Below are 21,759 nucleotides of genomic sequence, written 5' to 3'. Positions count from 1 at the left end.
ATTACCCACAGCCCAAATACAGTATATTACCCATGCTACCTTTCACCAAAAAAAGAAAAATCAAGGCTAAAGTAATATTAGCCAGCTAGCTGCCTTAGCTCTTCTACTGTGACCCCAAGCTAGACATATTTTGCTAACTTAGCCTAATTCTTAGTTTAAAATTGATAGTATAGTACATATGTATTTGTTTTTGGGGGCTTTTATCCTCTATTCCATTGGACAGAGTTGAAAATGGGGAGAAAAGGGGAGGAATGAATGCAGGGAAGGAGCTACAGGTTGGACTTGAAAGCCGGACCGTCTGCTTTGAGGACTATAGCTGTTAGGCCATCTGCACCACCACAGCTAAAATGTTTTAGCAATGTTTTAATCTCCAGTGTGTTAAAGCTGTGATGATGTCAGAGATAAGCCTGTGGCAGCAGTTAGACTAAGGTTGTATGTGAATGACACTGGCAAGGGTGTGCATTCAGTAGACCTGTGTCACATGAACACATCCATCAAGAAAGCTAACATACTGAAGACTTCATGTCTCTGGATGAAGAGCAAGCTAACTGTAGCACATTTAAATAAAACATCATTTCCATTAGGCTACACTTCTTTATAATGAGAGTGTAGATATTATTGTAGTTGCCACTATCATCATTATTACAAGTATATGCCTGAGTTTAAAGGTCACATATTGTGCAAAATACACTTTCTGAACACTAATAAGTGTCTCTAGCTTGTCTACAAAACCCCCAATTATAGACATCCTGTGTCTTTTGCCTGCTCCATTTTTCAGAAAATGTGTACTGAAACAGGCCGTTTTGAGATTTCCCCTCATGACATCACAAAGGGCAGTAACTCCTCCCCCAGGTTGTGACACCCCCACAGCTAAGTGTCTTATCTGTCCTCTGATTCTGCCTTCTCATTGTAAACAATAGGGCATGGAGCGAGAAAGCCTAAGCCACCGAAGCCCTTCCAGAGGGGCGTGGTCAAACACAGCTCAGTTTGCATTTAAAGCTACAGACACAGAAATAGTCTGTTCTGAGCAGGGCTGTAATTGAGGGGTTTAAAGACATGCCAAATTACAGAATCTTAGTGGAATTTTGGAGAAAAAAAAAACTTGGCACAGACATGTTTTGTGGAGCTCTGAGACTTTTTTTTAAATTGTTGAAAAGGAGAATAATACGTGTCCTGTAAAGTGAAATGGTTTAAACAAATAATGAAAAGGAATGATGCATGATTATTATTAAAGTATTCCCTTTCAAATTAATTTTTGTGTTTAAAAAAAAAATTCAAATGTTTGCATGCAACACTGAGTCCTTCACCATGGATTTGGGCGATGGGGGTGAGGTTGCTCGCTCATGAGCCCTTGAATAGGACCTCAGTGTGCACGTCTTTGTACAAGCTAGGACAAAATACATTTGAGACACATTGTGAATGATCTTTTTTACTATATTTAGAAGACAAAATAGCACAGAAAGAGAGGGCATAAATCTCTGCACAAATTGCTGCTCTGCAAGGCAATTCTTACCGTTGTGTGCCACCATGTCCAACACAGCCGTTTAATCGCTCATGTCAAATGAATGGGCGCCATTATCAATATCTCCCTTTGAATGTAACAGAGATCAATATTGAAATTCAGATTTAGAACTTATTGAATAAATGTTACGGTGCCAGCAAATTGTTTTCAAAGGCTATTAGACCATCTAATAATGATCTTAAATGTGTTACCCCTGAAGTTATTGGATTAAACTCTCGCTCTAAGTGTAAATATATGAGTCTAGACACTGACAAATGAGGTGTTATTTTGTCGCAGCATTGCGAGATGACATGTCAATCCATTTCTACCACCATATCACATTACTAATGGCATTGTCATTCCTTCTGTTTGTTTATGTAGTATGGATAATGACACAAACTGCACTGCATAATACAGCTCTGATATAGAGCAAATGAGATGCAGCAAGCTAACAGTTGCTATTGGGTTTCATAATCTCACAGAAAATAGCTTCCTGATAGTGTTGGCAGCAATGATGGCCATTTCTGTCCTGTTTAATCAGAGCTCATTTTCTCCGCTTATACTGTCTGTTTCTGTTTCACTGCTGATTACAGACATTATGGATCTCATATTGGTGAAAATTGCAGTTATGGAGTTGTTATTCAGGAGGTGACGCTTTGCACTGACAACACACACAAACATATGCTGTCTATTTGTTTTACTTTCTTGAAGCCAATTTTTTGCAGACTCTTTAATTGAACATTTAAGTTTGATCAGCTTTTCATAAAATCGTCTTCCGTATCTGTAGATTCTCCTCACATCAGTAAACCTCTTCCATTATTTATTTTAATTAAAATTTCATTTTACATACTTTTTTAATCCCCCAGGAGAAATTCTGGTTTACACTCTGTTATTGAGAGACGTGCTTTTCACACACATCGGCCCGATAAACACACACATGCACTATCAGGACCTGTGGACAGAAAAAAAGAATGACCTGGACAGGAAGTCAGACGTCAGACAAGGAAACACACAGAGCGGACTCACAATCGTATTGTCTGGGCACCAAATGAATGACAAAGCAACCTCAGAAACACAAAGCAAAATGTTGTTTGCACGTTTTTGTCTTTATTCCCGCGTGATCTTCTTGTTCTCCAGTGATGTGCTTACAGCTGATTATGGTTGCGCTCCACTGTGCTCCAGAAATGGACCCAGTGGGGCAGGGCGCACGCCGTCCGACGGAGCAAAGACCTTGGTGCTGACGGAGAGCAGCCCGCATGGAGTACAGAAATGTGGGAATTGGCAGTTAGCTCATCGTATTGGTCTTTGGGTGGTTGTTGCTTGTTGATGACGTACAACACTTCTATCTTGCTTGGGACTAACAAATCACCTGACTTCTTTAAGAGTAATAATCTCTGTTCAAATACTTCACTTGTGTCCTTTTGTTTTGAGTTCTAGGCCTTTATTTACGGTGTACCCAACTTGATATTCTGAATTTACAATAACGGGATTAAACGTTGACTTAACTCTGCAATTCATATTTGATAGCTGTACTAATAGATACATTGTTATAATAAATATAAAACAGTTTTTTTTTCAATATATTTAAATAGGCAAGTAAGTCTATTTTTGCATGGGACAAAATAATTTTCAACATCTTATAAAAACAAGTTTCAATCTGTTGTGATCCCCTCAAACTAACCTTATATATATGCTTATTTTATATACATTTAATACCCATAGGATAATTGTTTGTTCACGTGTCACACACGTTCACACAGCTCTAACTTTAAAGACTACACTTCCCATGTAGCCAGCTGTTGGTCGCGTAACTTTCTGTCGCTTTTTAAACCCTGCGCCGGCAGTGGCACACTGTTGCCAGTCAGGCCGGCAACCTGAGAAGCCAATGGAGTTGTAGTTCAGAGACGACGTCCAAGAAGGGATTGTTAACTGAACTCACAGCTAACAAAGATTAATTGCAGAGATAAATCAACGTTTTATCCTCCCCTATGAGTGACCGACGATGGAAACCGGTCAGAGGACCTGTGCGTATTTCGCTCTCCACGCAGACATTTCTACCTGAGCCCACAGGTAATGCGCGCTAAAAAAAAATGAATGAGTTGAGAACTGTTGAAAATAGAGTGATCCTTACGCAAATTTACCACCCAACCTGATCCCCTGGTGGCAACACAGAGCCCCTTTGTCCCTGATATATAATGCATTTTCTTCATTCACCTCCACTGTGGTCTCAGGTGCATTTTACTGGAATCGCAACCTGCCATCACATGCTTGAAAACTGTATAACTGTTGCACAGTTTCCTGTAAAAACCTCTGTATGTCATGTGTTGACCCAGTCATGCACTGGATTTCATATGCACAATTAATTCCCTACTCAGTTTAATCACACACTTATGATTTATGCCTTGTTCTCCCATCACCACACATGTCACATGTCACATGTCACATGTCACGCTGACATGAGTGTATGAATATGTATGGGGACATGCGTGTGTGTGTGTGTGTGATGTTAGCGTACACCATAACCTGCAGAAAGAAAATGCCCTTTGCTTGAGGGGTTTAGTAGTGCTGTCTCTTTTCACAGCATGAGATGCTCTCTGCCTGTCTGCCATTTGTTAATAACTGATAAGGCAGAGTGAAAAGCACTGACTTGATGGTACACTGGTGTGAGCTTGATAAAAGGACAAACAGAATACTGACTTCTAAAAATGTCAACCGGGCTTAATCACTCCAACAACATTTGGTTTGTGGTTTACATCCAAAAGATCACATCAAGATAAAAAGACTGAAAAAGAAGCAGACATGGCCGTGTGTCTGCGTGGGTAAATAAATTAAGTTTTGCTTTGAGGATGGCTGAGATTTGTGAAGGGTTGAAGTCAAAGATGAAACGGGTAAGAAGTGAGGATTTTTCTGTTGGAACATGTAGAGAGAAGATGAACATTTTATGATTGGATCACCAGTAAGATATATACTCCAAACACAGGCTTGGATGAGTTAGCCTTCAAACATGTCTGGCATGTGCAAGAATGTGCATGGATTAGTCAGGGTGCATTGTTGGCACGTGTGAAAGCTCACACAAGGCCCACATGCTGATCTACACTGAGGACTGCAAATGAGAGAAATACTCCACATCAATAAATCAGACAATAGAATTCTCCACCACAGTGCACTTAGATGTCTGTGCTTAGAATGAGAGATTAGGGTGGAGGCAGAGGCAAAGAGGAGGGAACCAGAATGAGATAAGAGAGGGTGTCAGCCCCACAGTAATGCATTTCCCCAAACACAAGCACCCTACCCAGGGATATTATTAGGTCTATAGTGCCCAAAAGCTATTTCACTCTATTATTTCTCCAGAACATGAAGGCTCATGGGAAAGTACTCAAGGTTTAGTGCATGAATTGCTTCTCATCTAGCACATTTTTTTATTGAATAAGAATGTATTTACTTTAGGGATGTCAAAGAATGACATTTTTTCAGTGTGCTCAAGCGCAGAAAAATTGCGATGAATTACATTTTTAATCACATGTTTGAAATTCCAGTATTCTGCATTTCAAAATAAGTTTCTGTTACAAAATAAAAGCGTTATTTTCTATTTTTGCACTGTCTTAAGCTAAGGGTTCTTTATTTCCTGTTCAGATACAAATCTTACTTTTATTTTGAAAGAAAATACAGAATTTGTGATAGACTGAAGGTTACACCATTAATTTAGGTTATAAGGAACTTATTATGGATGGAAAAGTAAACGAAAACAGCTAAAACGACGGTAAAAAAGGTGAAAAGTTTGATGTCAAGAGGTGGATATCAATTTTTTAAAGTTTTTAAGTTCTTAAATCATTCATAGGCACAGATGTGTCGTTCTTTGCCATCACTGTTGGAGTGCAGTGGCTTACTTACGGTGGGCCTAAAGGGACAAAATAGTATGGGATCAATGTGATTAAAAAAGAAGGAATTTTGGACATTTGTCTCATCACCGTCAACGGGTTAGTGCAGCCCTAATTTACTTATATGAATGAAATGCCAGTCAATGTTCATGGTCCCACCAGCATCAAAATGACCATTGTGTTTGAGTTGGGCTCAAGCAGCAACATCCAGTTTTAAAATATGAATCCAATGTCCAAAAAAAACTGCAGTTCCTTGAGTGTCCACTTGAGGCTGGCTCAAAAGGCAAAAATTGGGGATAACTCTAACCCTAATAAAATGGCCATTTCTACAGCAGAAATACACATTTAATTATTATTATTATTTTTTAAAGTAAATAAAAAGAAAACTGTTTTGGTCGTTTTTTTTCTTTGTTCCTAAAAATGGTAGGGGGCAGGGGGGTTATGTAACTCAACCATTGCCATTTTTATTTCATTTATTTATTTATTTTTTTCATTAATGTGTCAGGCTCATTTTGAGTGAAGGTGGATTATTCTAACTCATCTGTTAGACATTGTCATAGATTCGACTTATTGTGGCTTCTGTGTTGTTTGGGGCAAATTCCCCTCATCAAAAACTTGACACATAACACGACTGTCTGTGTGGGTTATAGAATGAACTGGCTGTCCAAAAAGTCTGACCTCTTGGACAGTGAGACTGCAGATTCATAGATTAAAAAAAACACCTTTTGTTTTTTTTGGAAGCCAGCAATTATTCACAAGGGACTTAATAATTAGTTTCAAACAAGTATATGGTGGGGTATGAACAGTATGAATCATGAGGTGTAACATTAACTCTAAAGAATGAGATCCTTAAACCTCGCTGTTTTATAATTTGGACATTCTTCAAGAATTTATTTGGTAGTTCCATGCCATGGTGCATTGGCATTTTGACACAGCTAGATAGGATCCTGATAAAGCCTTTCAGCATGCATAACAAGACTCAGGGGCTTCCATAGACAGGTACAGATAATGGAATAATTTGATATAGTTTCCAGTTGTTTTTACCAGCATGGAGAATTTGCAGGCTCACAGTGTGTGGAGAAAAAAACAAAAACAATAAACATTCTTTCAAGCCATTCCAAAAGCTGAATAAATGGGTGCGGAGACGGGTCACATATTTCAGTTTTACTGCAACTAGCGACAAAGACTTGCAAAGTTTCTTCTCTGAAAGTAAAGCACTCAAAACACACGGGATGTTTTTAAGCAAACATTAAAACTTGATGCCATCGTAGAGTATCATGAATATTTGGTGGAATTATCCCTTATGTGGGCTCAGTGATACTTTCAGAGCCTTGATAGTAGTTTAGAACTGGAGTGTCCCAGCACTGTTCTCTCTCCTGCATGAATTTTACAGTGGAGAAAAAAAAAAATCAGATGAGTCATATTGTCACTTCAGTGCATTAAAAAATGAAAACGGAGCCGAGAGGAGAAAATCAGAAAGAGAGAGAGAGAGAGAGTGGGGGGGGGGGGGGGGGGGAGCAAGTGACAGGGAGTGAGGGATATACATATTTTGCCATCCTTGGTGATAACATTAATGTCAAGGTGGAAGGGGGAAGGAAGACATCAAAGCTAATGAATATTTATGGATGCCCACAGTAAAGTGCTGTTTTAGAGTGAAGTGGGACAGAATGGCCTCATGAAGACAGCACTTTAGGGCCTACTCTTGCACAGACTGTGGCTCTATGAATATTCATTGTTCATTGTCCCAAAAACAATTTGCTTAACGCTTTGGACTTCTTATCATCCGTATAATGTGCGCAAGATTTTACCTATGCATGGATTGGCCTATAATGCTAATTATTTGTACTTTTGATGTATGTGGCATCATAAACTTTCTGACATTGTACTAAAGGTTTCCATATGCATCAGCCTATTCTCCTGAGTTCCAGTTGGGATCAAGCAAATCTGTTTGTCAGTCTCTGTACAAAACTATACATGCATTTCTGGATGTTACAATTCAGTTACACATTGCTAGCAAGACATGTGTGGATGGATGTATCACATTGTTTGAAAGTATGAGACTGTGCTCCAGTGGCAGAGTCTATAACCCTTTCATATGTAAGACAGCATGATGTCCTTTGGGCATATTTCGCAACATGCTACATTAGCCATCCCTCAGCCCTAACTGTGCAACACATTTGTCAAGGTGTCACCACAGCCGGAGCCAGTGCTATTTAAAAACGCCTTATGTCAAATGTTTTACTGGGAAATATGTGAATGATGTAAAAAAAAAAAAAAAAACAGATCCAACAGTACCCCTTAATACTCATAATAATAGTAACTAAAGGAAAGTACAAAGAAGGGAGGGAAAGGTCAGTAAATTAAAAAAAAGAGATAAAAAACAATCCATGACCTCATGGTGACAGCTTCAATGGCTGCAAATCTGAGCTGATCGAAACATGTGGTGTAAAATCATTCTTGACAGTAACCACCTTTGTATTGTGCATTACTTTGAGTCAGCATCTACTGCCTAAAACCCAAGAAAATATTTATGTTCTCTTTGTGTATAGAAAAATATTCCATTTTCCATTTTTACACAATAACCAAATGTGCATAATTTGCAAAAGCACAAATGAGGTGGAATTCATGTATTTTCCAATTAAACGTACACATTATGTGCACCAACATTTACATTGCAAGTCTGGTACCAAAAATAAATACCTGAGAAAACATTAGGCATGCAAAAACACACAAAAAAAAATAGAAATAGAGAAAGGTTAATTCAAACTGAAAAAAGGAAGGAAAAAACATAGCCTTAGACATTGTCACTTTTTCCCAGTGAAAAGCATGATTCAAGTCCAGGTAATTAATGAATCCAAAATCAAATCTAAACAGAAGATCTTAATATAGCAACTTGCAAAGCACCCTTCCACCTCCAGCATATTTGGCTCCTTCCAATGGGAACACCTCCTTATTAGGCACTGCCTTGCTGCTGTTTGGTTTGGCAGTCCTGCTTTTCAGCATTGGAGTGAAATATTAGCAGAGCACCAACAAGTGACAATCATGTTACACAATAGAAAAAACTGTATTTGTTAGAATACCCTGTTTAATCTTTTTACAAAACATACTGTGTGCTGATCTCTGACTCACCAGGATATGTGTTTTTGGTGTTAAATTCACTACGCTGAGTCATGCTATGCTAACATTGCAAAGATGTCTTTGTTGGCCTGATGTAATACATTAAGAGTGAGGCTGTCTCCCTATCTCTTTAGAGACCCAGCTAACCTCAGGAACATAATATAATAAGAAAGATGATGACTCTCTACATCACTCCTCTTTCATATCCTGCCCATCCTCAGTCATGTTGTGTTTCTAGCCATCATTAATGGCTCCCTCCCTCAAGCATAAGTGCCTCTTACTGTCTGACTACTGTAGGATCACCTCTTGACATGGTGAAGTAAGCACTGTTCCTATAGTCTCAGCTCTTACCCAGGCCCTGTGGACTAGGTGTCCAATGCTGGCGAGCCTTCACAGACTTACATAAATCCTGTGAAGTGCAGGCTACTGCTGTGTTTCATTAACCTAGGCCTTGGGGAAGTGGACTACCTGCTGTAAAGTCACACACATGCTTCATACAGAGGCTCTTACACATTTAATAACCTTGGTTGGTGCTATCATGAAGACGCAAATTGAAGCAATCAGACAAGCAAAGGACACATTGATGTTTAGCTAGTGAGAAAAAGAACTGCCTTGTTTTTTTTGTAAACATCACAAAAAACAGCAGGTCTAATCTCTAACCTGAGCCATGTAGTCCTCTTCAATGCAGTATGTTATATTGAAATCAGTGTGTTCAGTTCAATATAGTTTTTTTTCCTCTCCTTCCCACCCCCTGCGTTATTCAGCTTTCTAGTTGACACACTTGCATATTTAGCATGGGAAGCAAAGGCAAAAGACAAGCCAATGCTAATGCTAGTCTCTATGCAATAAACGGTATTGATAAAACATATCTCATGCTACATTCCCTTTCAAACCATGTCAGCTGAATTGGATTGAGAGGAAAGGGCTAAGTGGGCAGTCATTTACACTAGTGTAGCACATCCCCTGACCCAGAGTCTTACTATGCTAAGGAAAATGTAGTCTCATTCAATGTTTTAGGTGTACCACTTTGATAGCTCAAGGTCAAGGTAAACTTCATTATCCCCGAGGGGCAATTTGCTTTACAGCTGTATGTTTATTGAGTTTAGCAAGGTTGTCTGTTAGACTATTTTGGTGGCTTTCAGGCTGCTTATAATATGAGGAAAATATTTGATGAAACGTATTTTACTTTAGGAATAGAACGAGTAACAGGTACTAGATATATGTTGTAAGTATATATAGAGTCAGCCAGTCAACCAAATGGTAGCATTAAAGCATGATGCTGCCAAAAAAATGGCTAGATAATAAGCTGACAATTACAATCATGATATCACAATCAAGTAAATGTATCATATTTAAGCCATAAAATGTCAAACTAACAATTGTACTGATTTAAGCCAACTGACAGAAAATAAGCTATTGTGTCCAAATGTGTTATCATTTCCATTTACTCAAATACCGCATTCATTGGGTTAAATCATTACAACATCATATCTGGTGGAGAAAAACCCAAATATGCTGTAGTTTTGCGAACTATTTCTTAAATCCAGTATATAAAGTTGTGTCTCTGTTGAAACTTAATGTTGCAGGGAGGCTTCTGTTGTTTTTCAGAGCCTATGGTGATACTTTAATTGAAGTTGTCTGGGTATCATGTTATGAGGTTATCGATAAGAGTGGTTCAAACATTTCCCGTCTCCCACACATCCTCCTCAAACTGCATTTATGCAGAGACACTCAAAAAATCCCACGTGATGCAGCAGACACAAGTGGCGTATAAAAATGTAGTGGATATTGAAGTGGTTTCAAGCAAAAAATACTAAAACACAGTACGCTGTATATAGCGTTTTGTCATCAGTGTGTTTGTATTGTGTGAGTCAAAATCAGGCTGTTGGCGGACCCTCACTGTGTCGGTGATGGTAATAGTTTGCCAGAGCCTTGGGGGAGCTGCTCAGCAGGCGATGCTGTGTGTGTGTTTGTGTGCACATAACAGCAGGAAAGGGTAGAGCAGGCCCCACAGTGCATGTCTCAACAGCCAAGTCATCAACCTTTTTAATCCAGCCCAGCAGGGATGTGTTTGTGTTTTTGACAGTGCGTGTGTGTGTGTGTGTGTGTGTGTGTGTGTGTGTGTGTCTGTGTGTGTGTGTTTGAGGAAGAACTTCATGACAGCTCCTGCCATAAACTTGGCTGTGTTATACACTGAGGCAAGATGTTAGTCTGTCCAGAAATATTTCCAAAGGTGAACATCTTGATTCCAAACAGGAACAATGATTAACTCTTGATTTGTCCATATTGTGTTGTTTTTTTCAGGCTCGGTTTGAAGATATTTCCTTGTGTGTCTCATTCACAGCTCCATCTAATACTCAGCTCTTCCATTTTTTTTTTTGTCTTCCAGGACGAATGTCATAGGATGAACACTGCTGGTGGGGTGTGTCTGTCTGTGCTGTCCTCGCTCCTGGCTGTGGCTGGGGCCCTGGCTGCCTTGTCTGCCCTCGCTCTAGCTCCTCTCTCTGCCCTGGCTGAGGCCGCCTATGGGGCTGCCGACGGCATCCCCAGCAATGGGGCAGAGGGCGCCCCATCACCCGTCTCCTCATCATGCTCCAGCCTTGTAGCTGGGGTGCTCTATGGCTCTTTCTCCCTAAGGGAGCTCTTCCCCTCGAGGGCGCCGGGCTGTTCCTGGTCCCTGGAAAACCCCGATCCCACCAAGTACTCCCTCTACCTCCGCTTCACTCGGCACCCTGTCATCTGCAGGACACACTCCCCCATGCTACTGTCCCTCGACCATCACCAGGCCAATCAAAGTTGTCCCCATCATGTACAGACAGCTACTGCCAGGGATCAAGAAGTCATTGATCTGTGTGGCAGCCAAACCAACTCAGATGGACCATACTCATTCCTACAGTTTGATAAAAACTTTGTCCAACTATGTCTAACCAGACATCCAGCTGCAGATGAGCCTCAGGTTACGAAGGATTTGCTGGAGTTAAGATTGGTGGAGGTGTTACTCATAAACAACGAGAACTCCAGTCAGTTTACCTGTGGCGTGCTTTGTAAATGGTTCGAGGAGTGTTTACGCACAGGACACAACGGAGACCAGGAGATTTCGGACGGAGATGGGTGTGGAATGACCCAGACAGGATGTATCTGCCCAAACCACAACATCATGGCACCGCCTGTACCATTACTTCCCGAGACGCCTCACAGTTTCAGCAATGGTTCGGTATTTCCAGACGACTGCTGCGTCACCGAGCTGCATTCCAATGATGCGATCGCCATAGCACCCAGAGACGTCCGACAAGGTAGGATTATGACACATAAGCACACCAATTTAGTACCCCGTTTCCCAATGCTCATACAACAATCAACTCACTTTTAAACAGTTGTCTACTGTGTACCTAATGCTACCCAGCTTGCAGTAACGGCAAACAGACCAGAAAACTTTGCCCTGTTTTCCTGCTTTTTGATGCCACCTCAGGGAGGTCACGAGCCTCCACTTGACAGAGAATGTATTATTTGAATTTTGTTTGTTGGCCTTTAATTAAAAAACGAAGCAGTTCAAAGGGAGACCATTAAACCTCCCATCAAAAGATTTGTAAATGACTGTCAGAATTTCAGCCGTCTGATCTATATTTTAGAGATCTCCCCATGTGGCCAAGAGGTGTGGCTCATGGACCTCAGTTTGCATGCTGCACATAATTGTGTGTTTATCTGTGTGTGTGTGTGTGTGTGTGTGTGTGTGTGTGTGTGTGTGTGTGTGTGTGTGTGTGTGTGTGTGTGTGTGTGAGAGAAAGAGAGAGAGTGAAACCATCTGTTGACAATGTTAAGACACGATCAGATTTGACACCAATGCACACATGTGCACATGGTCATTCATACATCAGTGGGTTGGACACGAAGCCGATGATCCCTTTGCACAGTAACACATGGGAATATGTATGCATTTCTGCATCTGAATGAATATGTGTGAGTGTTCATTGTGTGTACCGGGGCTTTAAAAGACATAGAAAACTGCTTTAATCATACAAAGCTTGACAAGGGCTTACCAAAACTTTATTAACCTTTATTCTAGTGCATCGCACTGCTACAACAGTAGTTTCCTTGAAGTAGATCAATCTAGACGTGAGAAACAATGTGTTTTTCGTCTTGTAGTTCCAAGAATGATGTAATCATATTCCTCAGGGTGCATATAGGCACGTTAGCAAAATTAACAGCACTAATTAGAGACTGGCCATCACTCTTATTGTAAGACCCTTCGAAAACACACTAACATACACACTCAGGGCTCCAGGGAAAGTGTTACCTCGCTGACGGGAAGGTTATCTTTCACTGGATTTAATCAGCAGAGAGGTTGTTATCATTTAATAAACTCAGAGAGGGGAAAAGGGAGGGGCAGAGCAGAAGCGATAGGGAGAATCTCCCATTAGGTTTGAGTCACACTGAAGCACTGTTTCTTTAGACGAAAGCAAAACGAAAAGCGCAACTCCAAAATTTGAGGCCTCAGTGTGAGGGTAATTCTTGACATATGCCAATTGTCTGGACGCTCTGTTAGTTTTTTTTTTGCATCTCACCTCAAAGCCACTGATGATGCACACATTCTTGCTTAGCTGCTGGTCACTCAATGAGCGATGACTCACAACTCACAGAGATTACAGTGAACCTTAGAGAGACCGTTGATGAGAAGACGCCCTGAAGTAGTGTGTGCAAACCTTGGTGTGTGCAGAGTTGTCTTTTTCTTACCAATTCCCCAATGTCCTAATTACCCTATAATATCAGATATACTGTAAACCCAACATCAAGCTGTCAGAGAGAGCGAGAGAGAGAGTGTGGGGGATCTCGCCTCCATCCTGTTTCCCTCTCCTGTCCCATTTCTCTATTCACTGAAAGACAAACACTTGCGCCCTCGCTGAGTCAGAGACTCTTGAAAACAAAGCTCTTATGCTTCCCACATCACTCTCCATCTCCTTCTTTCAGGCCTTTTTGTTTTGACTCTGCCCCCCTTCCTGCAGCTCTTCATTTCCACTGTAGACATTAGAGGCTTTTCCTTTTTGAGGCAAGTTGAAGGAAGGAATATGTAACGCCCGTAAGACACATGTCATGTAATCACAACATTCTGGTAATTCTAGCAAAGGAGCATTGGCACAATACCCCACCAAACATCCCCTCAACTAACAAATTCAGCAGCTTTAAAGTTTACTCAAAGCTGTATAACAGAGGGTACATGGGTCATCCACCAATTGGTTGGTGAATGCCATTTCACACTCCAATCAATATGTATTAACCATGAAGATACATTTTAATAATAAAACTAGATATGTATTCTTATGTACCTTTTATTCATGATAACCTTTATGATAAGCTCTAACACAATTTACAAATATGTTTTAGAGTGTCTGTAGAATTGTGATGTGGCAACACAATGTCCAATGTCAAGCCAGCTGTGCCGTTGAATTGAAATATATTGAATTTAATTGCTTTGCATTAAATGTCCTTTAACAGAGCACACTAACCTTCTAAGGCTGAGCTATCCTCATAGAGACATTCAATGATGTTTTTATGACTTCTGCTAATCACAGTGGCCTCCCAGTTTTACAGTCAATCTTGATCATTACAAAGAAGCATAATGCTCCTTTGTGATGATCGAGATGAACTGTAAAATGCATGAGATGGTAAGGTTAGGAATTTAGGGTCGGTTGATCCTGGGAGCAAGGTGTGCTTGCTGTTGACCCTGAATAAGGTAGTGTTGATCTGGTAATGGCATGTAGGAGAGGACCGAGACAGGAGCACAAAAAGTGGAACATGTTAAAGGGTGACATTCCAGATGTTGGTCAGAAGAGTATATCAACCTTGCTAGTGTTGCCTTTAATGAGAAAACTTCTGTATGCCCTTCTCCTCAGCTGACTATTAAACCAGCCTGACTGAAGCTGAAGTTGTTCTCTGTGTATGTCCAGCATTTCATCATCACTGTCCAGAAATCGTTCATATCAGAGACAAAAGCTAGAGATATGGTTGTGAGTCTAATCACAATATTAATTCTTGTGCCTGGACAGTCACTGTTGATTAAACAATACCCAAAAAGCATGAAATGTAGATTAAAAGCCTCAGCATTACGGCTTTCTATTACTCCAGTCTTTATCTTTTTGAAATATCAATACACCTTATGACACTGAGGTAATATTTTTGTCTTTTGAGGAGTTTAATTATGCATAATTCCCTTATAGAAATACTGATAAGCAAGTAATTAACTTTAATTTAATGTGGATGGTGTTTTTGCCTCCAAACTAGATGGACTGTGAAATTATATATCTTCTTTTCTGGACAATACCAGTTTTTATCTGCCCAATTACATTGAGCTGTAATGGGTCTTCCCATACTGACTGACCTTCACTAAGCTTATTGTATTATTTCTGTATCGGCAAAATCCCCCCTGCAGGCCTCTCTGCCTAAAACTGAGGAATGGTTTTTCTCGAGGATAATGCATCTTTATTATGGGGTGTGCATGACAGGAACAGTGGCCAAATTACCTTTGGCATGGCATTCGGTGACCTGAAAGGACATCACTTTTCTGCACCATAGAATCTGTCAATAATTAAGAAGAGGCCTATTTGTACTGGTTACTCCCAAATGGAGCATAAGAAAAGGATTCATTTTTTTAAAAGTAGACCTGTAAATGATTTGCTCTCTGATGTCTGTACTGTGACATCGTATTTGCAATCCACGTGTATATTTTTAATTTTCGGCAGAGAGGTCCTTTGGGTCTTTGTCCATCAAATATATGAATGTATTACCTAGTGCCACAAAACAGATTTGAACCACGTATCTATGTAAAACAGGGTTAAACAAATGTTGTCTCATTTCCATATAAATTGGGTATTAAGGGGGCAAGGCAAGCAGAGTTATGCTATATAAAACAAGTTTGCTATATCATTCCCACTTATTTACTTAGTGAAGATATATTTCCTTGCTTTAAATTTGCATGGAGGTGTGTGTGAAATGCGTGACTTTATACGTTTATTTCCCTGTCTTATATCAAACTCAAAAGACGTTCTGATGCAAAAATTATCTTGTGTCTGACAAGCTTCCAGCCATACACACACTATATTTATAACACACAATATACTTAAACAGGGGCTGCAAGTTGATGCATCACAGCGACAAGGTTCCTGGTTTGAATCCCTGCCTGACAGGTGCCTCTCTTTGTGGAGTTTGCATGTTCTCCCCGTGCATGCATGGGTTCTCTCTGGGTACTCCGGCTTCTGCCCACAATCCCAAGACATGCTCGTTAGGTTAATTGGTGACTTTACATTACCCGTAGGTGTGCATGTGATTGTGGCTGGTTGTATAGACTCAAGCCCCCTGCGACCCTGAATAAGCGGTATAGATAATAGATGGACACACTCTTTCAAACAGCTCTGGTGCCTCACAGGTTGAACAAAAATTGTCAGTGAATTTTTACCACAGGTGAACGGATCAGTGCGTAATGGGAAAAAGAAAGCTAAGTAAGAGATGTTTTATTTACATGCCATAACCAAGTGAGTAGAATGGCAAATTTTGAGTTTCAGGAAAGTCCTGAGATTGTCTTATTAAACTTCTGAAAGGTTACCTCAGTCCAACTAAATAACATTCAGAAGGAACAGAGAAAGAAAAACATGCCTCAAAGCACTTTTGCGCACATCTAATTCTAGGCTCATACTCTTGCTACTTTTGGCCAAATAAAGTTTCAAGCACTGTACTTGGACATGACTTGTGCTGCATAGTTACATAGATACACAAAATGTCAACTCACAGCACATTCCAACACTTGACTAACATGGTTAAAATTCAAAATTCTGCCTTGCTTATGATGCAAGTTGTAGAAACCATATAATGTCACAGAACCTCCAACATTCCCACACACATTCCAACCTTTTTTTTTTTTCTTTCTTTTGAGCTCCTGTGACGAGTGACTGACTGTCAGGTCTGCTGGAAAGAAAGACAGGAAAAAAGAAAGTTCCCCAGTGGTTCACCTGTCAATCAAACCCCATCATAACCGACATGGAAAGTGTTTGAAGCAGAAACAAACACACCGCTGTGTATCACCTACTCATCTGCACTAATTTTCTGCTCCTCAGCATGGTAACATTTTCATCGTATTGATCCTGGTATTATCTCTCCCTCCCTCGCTCTTCAAATAGCTCACTTTTTCTTTCAGCCTAAATGAACCAGTAACTACACATTCAGTTGCTGGTTGATTTTCTGCTAAACTCCTCTGCCTGACTGGTAACCAGAAAAAGTGCTCTTACTGCCCTTACAAATGCAGCATGAAGTACCAACTCCACTGTATTTTGGACTACCTACTGATTTCAAATAAGGACCTTGGAATGTTCTAGAAAGAATGAAAGCAAGCATTAACCTTTTTGAAAAGGTTGGATTAGAAGGTTTTTGTACATTTCTGTAGCAGTGCTATTCAAAAAGGATAGAATAACAATAATGACAATAAGGAATCTTTATAAAAAAAAATACCTATAGCAGCATTAATGTAAAATCAAAATGAAGGACACTGTAGGTATAAGGTCACAAGATAAAAGGATAAATAATAAGGGGCTCAAGATGCCATTGAGTGATTCCATTGAAATTGACTGTGATGTGGACATAGACGGTATTCTAAGGATTTCAACTGAGAGTGAGGGATTTAACCTTTTTCAAAGTCTAGTTTCTCTTTTGATTGAAATGTTTGCATGCAAAGCAATGTGGGTAAAAAAAACCTCAGTGTAAATATTTCATGAAAAACAGTAGATACAGTAGTGGTGGAACTCAGGTCCTCAGGTGGAGGTGCCAAGAATTAGATCAAAGACCGGAGAGGGGGCCTTTAGTTACTGTGGTCCTTCTCTCTGAAACAAACTGCTGACCTGAGGGTCCATCACTATTGTCTCTACTTTTAAAGTAAAACTCAAAACCTATCTACTCTCCCAAGCATACCAATAGTTACTTTTTGTATGTGTGTGTACGTGTATATGATCACTTGTGTGAACTGATGTTTGCTTTGCGGTGTGTATGACTTTATTGATTTGATTTCTGTCTCTTATCCATGACTGTGGAGACACATTAACTTAGCACCATCTTCAGGTCAAACTGTTACTCAGTCACATGAAGGGATTGGTAGATTTCCAGCAACAGCATTAACTTGTACGTCAGGACAGTGTTACCAGTGCAATCAAAGACTGTTCTTGTGTACCAACTTCAAAACTTCAAAAGGAGTCCTATGATGTGATGCTGACGAAACCCTTGTTGGTCTTTATCAAATATTTATCCAATATGCTATCAACTACATTTTTCTCTTTTTCCCCCCCTCAGTTTGATATGTCAGATATGGAAGATGTATCCACTCACAAGTAGTTCAACATTAGGAATGGATCAATAAGGATCATTCACATGGGCTTATGTGTTGACATAAATGAGCTCCTGCTTGCCGTAGAATATGTTATTCTGCTAGCATAACAGCGGATATGTCGTTAGGGGGTCGGTGCTGTGATCTGGAAACATAATGTCGAGCTCCTTATTGCATCACTTCTGCTTCAATCACCATTAGAATAAAAGTGCACTGCGACGTCAGATCTATCTTATAATGCTTGTATAGGCTTCTTAAGGTTATCAGCTGTGATAGGTTGTAAAGACATCTCGTTTGTGCAAAGAATATCTTGGACATTATTGTTCTCAATCTGCATCAATCATTCATGGGGGAAATTACACCATCCTCTCAGTGTTGGCTCATCCATCATGCTGCAAGCCACCACTGCTGCTGTCCTGTAATTTAATTAGTTTGCTTGCACGCATTAACTTGTGGCTGCAAAACGGAAGCTTCTGTCTTCTAAGTCTTTCTTTTCAGAGTGGGCTGAATGTTGGTTTATTTTCTTTCTTAACTTTTTGCTTATCATGGTATGATTTAAAGAGTTTTGGTATCACTGCAGCAAAACCTAAATTAAAAGCACCTTAGGCTAAGATTACAGTACGCTTAGCAATGCAATTAAACAATTTAATTAAAAATGTAATTACATGGAATATTAATGAATTACTTGTAATAAAAAAGTATGTGTATTTACATTAATTAATGATCTAAAATGTGGTTAAAGTTACTCCAAGCTAGCTTGAAAAAGTGTCTTTGGCTTCTAAAAATTGATTAAAGGCTGAAACACTCTGGGGCAAATACACTAAGAATAGATTGCAGCTCATATAGCATCATGGTTATCAATCAATTACCACCATTATTTCCTCTGTCTCAAGTTCCTATTAACAAAGCATTTTCACGAATGATATTCACACGCAAACACGCCCATAAAGTTGTCCTGCTCCAGTCAATTTAATCTGGTTTTGCATTTAATTATGGATAGAAACTAGCTGCATTTTCACTCGCCACTCAACTCAGAGCTCATTTCTGTCCACATATTGGTAGGTGGTGAGCTGGGAGGGGAGATTGGTTTCTCTGTATGTGCTCAGGTTTCGCTTCAGACATCTCTGGAAGGATACAATGCAGCAAAGGGATGAGGTCGGATTCGAACCCACCACCACTGCCACAAGTAATATAGCCTCTGGCACGTGAAATATCCGCTAGGCTATACGCCGTATGGTTAAAATGTTTTTTACAGACCTTTATTCACAGACAATGTGGAATTGTTGTCATTATCACCAGAAGGTTTGAGTGTGACAACTGAAGCCCTGTTACCACCAAACTCTCAGCAGACTCATATTTTTCCACCTCACTGTGTGTGGCTGTTAGCACGAGTCTTTAGTACAGGACGTTGGAAGCTTTTTTAATGAGGCTCATTTACAGAGAAAGGGGTCAATTTTGCGCCAAACAAATTCACAAACAAAAACTCATTTAAAATATGTGCAAACAGCACCGGAGCACACTGACACTGTTTGCTCTGCAGCCTATTTTAGGGAGCATTTAACCCCTTTGCATGTCATTTGTCTTTTTGTCTCCTATTTAGAGGTTTAGCAGCCAAAAAAAAGCCACAAACGCATTTAGTGAATCAGGCACTCTGGACCCCTTGTCCTCCAAAAACACTTGTTTCCAAGTGGCAGCCGTATTAAATCATATCTGAGCAAATTGATGTATTTTTTTTGGTCATCATTTTAACAATGTGCACTGTTGTGCAAATTTAAAAAAAATGTTCCATGCAGGTAATCAGCTGCATTTGTAATAATGGCATAACCAGCAAACAGTCGCTGAACAATCATTACCATTCAATAAAGTAATCATGAGTATTTCCTTTTGAGAATGCGTTTTGTTTCATGGATAAAGCGTGACAACATTTGAAGTGCTGAGGGACTCTAAGAGATGCCTCCAACACCCAGGTGCAATCTGGCTCCAAGCTGTCACCACACATCCAGGTCACGGTTGTTATGTCCAAAGTGTTACAGAGGCAGCAGTGCAAAGGAGGTAGTATTGTATTTACTGCAGGTTTTTCTTTCACTTTCTTTGCCTTGATTCAGGTTTATGTTCCATTGTCAACTTGTCCTGCAAGTCTGCTTTGTCACGGGACACCTGCCTCGGTCCCTTGACAGGCAGACCTCCCTGTGGTATAATCTGTGCAGACACTCATACACTCAAACGCACACGCGAGCCTAAATATGTTGTGTTTTATGATGGAAAGGGGGAGGGGGTAGAGAGAGAGAGAGAGAGAGAGAGAGAGGACGGGGATTTGGACAGAACTCGTGGGACTAGATCACCCTGCACTGAGCAGGAGCCAGTGTTCCGTCACTTAAGAATGCATGCACATATAGGCTTATACACACACCTACACACACAAAGACACCTACACACACACACACACACACACACACACACACACACACACCCACACAACGCTCATCCCATCCTTGTGGAATACTATCTGCTTCCTGGTAATTAGAGCAGAGAGAAGTGTGTGTTTTTGTGTGAGTGCATGGTTGAGGGAGGTGTTTATTTTTTCACACTGTGCTGGCATCCAGTACATACAGGTGTTTTACTAACCTTTAACTCTCACAATAAACACACACACACACACACACACACACACAGTGAAAAATGTACACATGCCACAATGTACGACAAAGAGTAATTGCGTGCTGCGCAACACAGTCGCTGTGAATTTTCCTAAAATGAATGAAACAGAGCTGCATGGGTCTGGATATGTGTGTGAGTTTGTGTGTGTGTGTGTGTGTGTGTGTGTGTGTGCGTGTCTGTGTGTGTGTGTGTGCGTGTGTGTGCGTGTGTGGGTGAAGGACTGTCTGCTCAGGGTGACTGTGAGAGGATTAGTATTCTGTGCTCATGAGCTATGGCTCTCTCTGTGAGAGCACTGAGCCCCTTTATGCTCCAGCAAAGGCCTGACACACCATACAGACAGAGACACACACACACACATGTGCGCACACACACACACGTGCACACACACGCACACACTCACACACACACACACACACACACACACACACACACAAACCGTGTCATTTATATCCATTCCCGTTTTCTCAACAGATCTCTTCGGATCAGTATGGATTTGTAGACCGTCTGGCCCTGGCTGTATTTCAACAGCAATGAAACACAGGCCAACTTCCTGTTGATGCTATTAAAAGTGTCATGAATCAAAAATATAGGAAGACTTATAGTGTGTACCTTCCAATAAATAGACCTCTCTGTCCCACTGCATCAACCACAACGGGGGAAACTTGTTTCCTGTAGATTGGAAATAGATCTGCAGATATGTATGCTTCATTTACTTGTAACATACATGTTTTATGTGTGCCATTTACATAAATACTTAACTGATAATTATGCTTCAAAATACCAGAAAGTATTTCATATACTATTATTCCATAATTTTCGACACAACTGGAAAGTTGCAAAGAGATCAAGAGAACCTTATAGACCCAGAGGGAGTAGATCAAAAGTATGGGAATGTCGATCGTTTCAACACAACATCTTTTTAACATGCATGTCAGTTTTTTCAAAACTGAGAAAGAAAACAAGGAACTTGTGACAGACAAAATGTTACAACCTAAATGTAAACACAAAAAAGGAACATAAAAGTAAATAAAGAACAGCCAGAGAGGTTGCTGAAAAAAGTCGTAAATGCTTGATGTCACACGGTAGATTTTACTTTTTTTTTATTTTAAAAGCACACACAAGCAGAATTATTTTCCTGATCGCTGGAAAGTTTGTGTATGACATCTTTTATAAATAGTGTTACCACGCTGAGTGCAATTTTTCCTCCTTTATGTTTAATTGAATAAGCAGAGAGAGAGAGAGAGAGA

At 40.2% G+C, this 21,759-nt stretch overlaps 1 protein-coding gene across 5 annotated transcripts in view; it reads left to right on the top strand.

The window, feature by feature from the left end:
* Nucleotides 1-21,759, top strand: part of adgrb2 (adhesion G protein-coupled receptor B2) — a 231,648-nt gene that overhangs the window by 58,488 nt on the left and 151,401 nt on the right. For all 5 annotated transcript variants that reach the window (XM_061058960.1, XM_061058964.1, XM_061058962.1 and 2 more), the window contains exon 2: nucleotides 10,886-11,789. In XM_061058960.1, coding sequence (XP_060914943.1) covers nucleotides 10,901-11,789 — 889 coding nt within the window. In that variant the 5' untranslated portion in view covers nucleotides 10,886-10,900. The remainder of the gene's footprint in view (nucleotides 1-10,885; nucleotides 11,790-21,759) is intronic.

The sequence above is a fragment of the Labrus mixtus genome, chromosome 16, assembly GCF_963584025.1.
Source record: "Labrus mixtus chromosome 16, fLabMix1.1, whole genome shotgun sequence".
Classification (NCBI taxonomy): Eukaryota; Metazoa; Chordata; class Actinopteri; order Labriformes; family Labridae; genus Labrus; species Labrus mixtus.
Note: the sequence above shows the minus strand (reverse complement) of the source record. Positions and strands in the feature narration are given on the sequence as shown.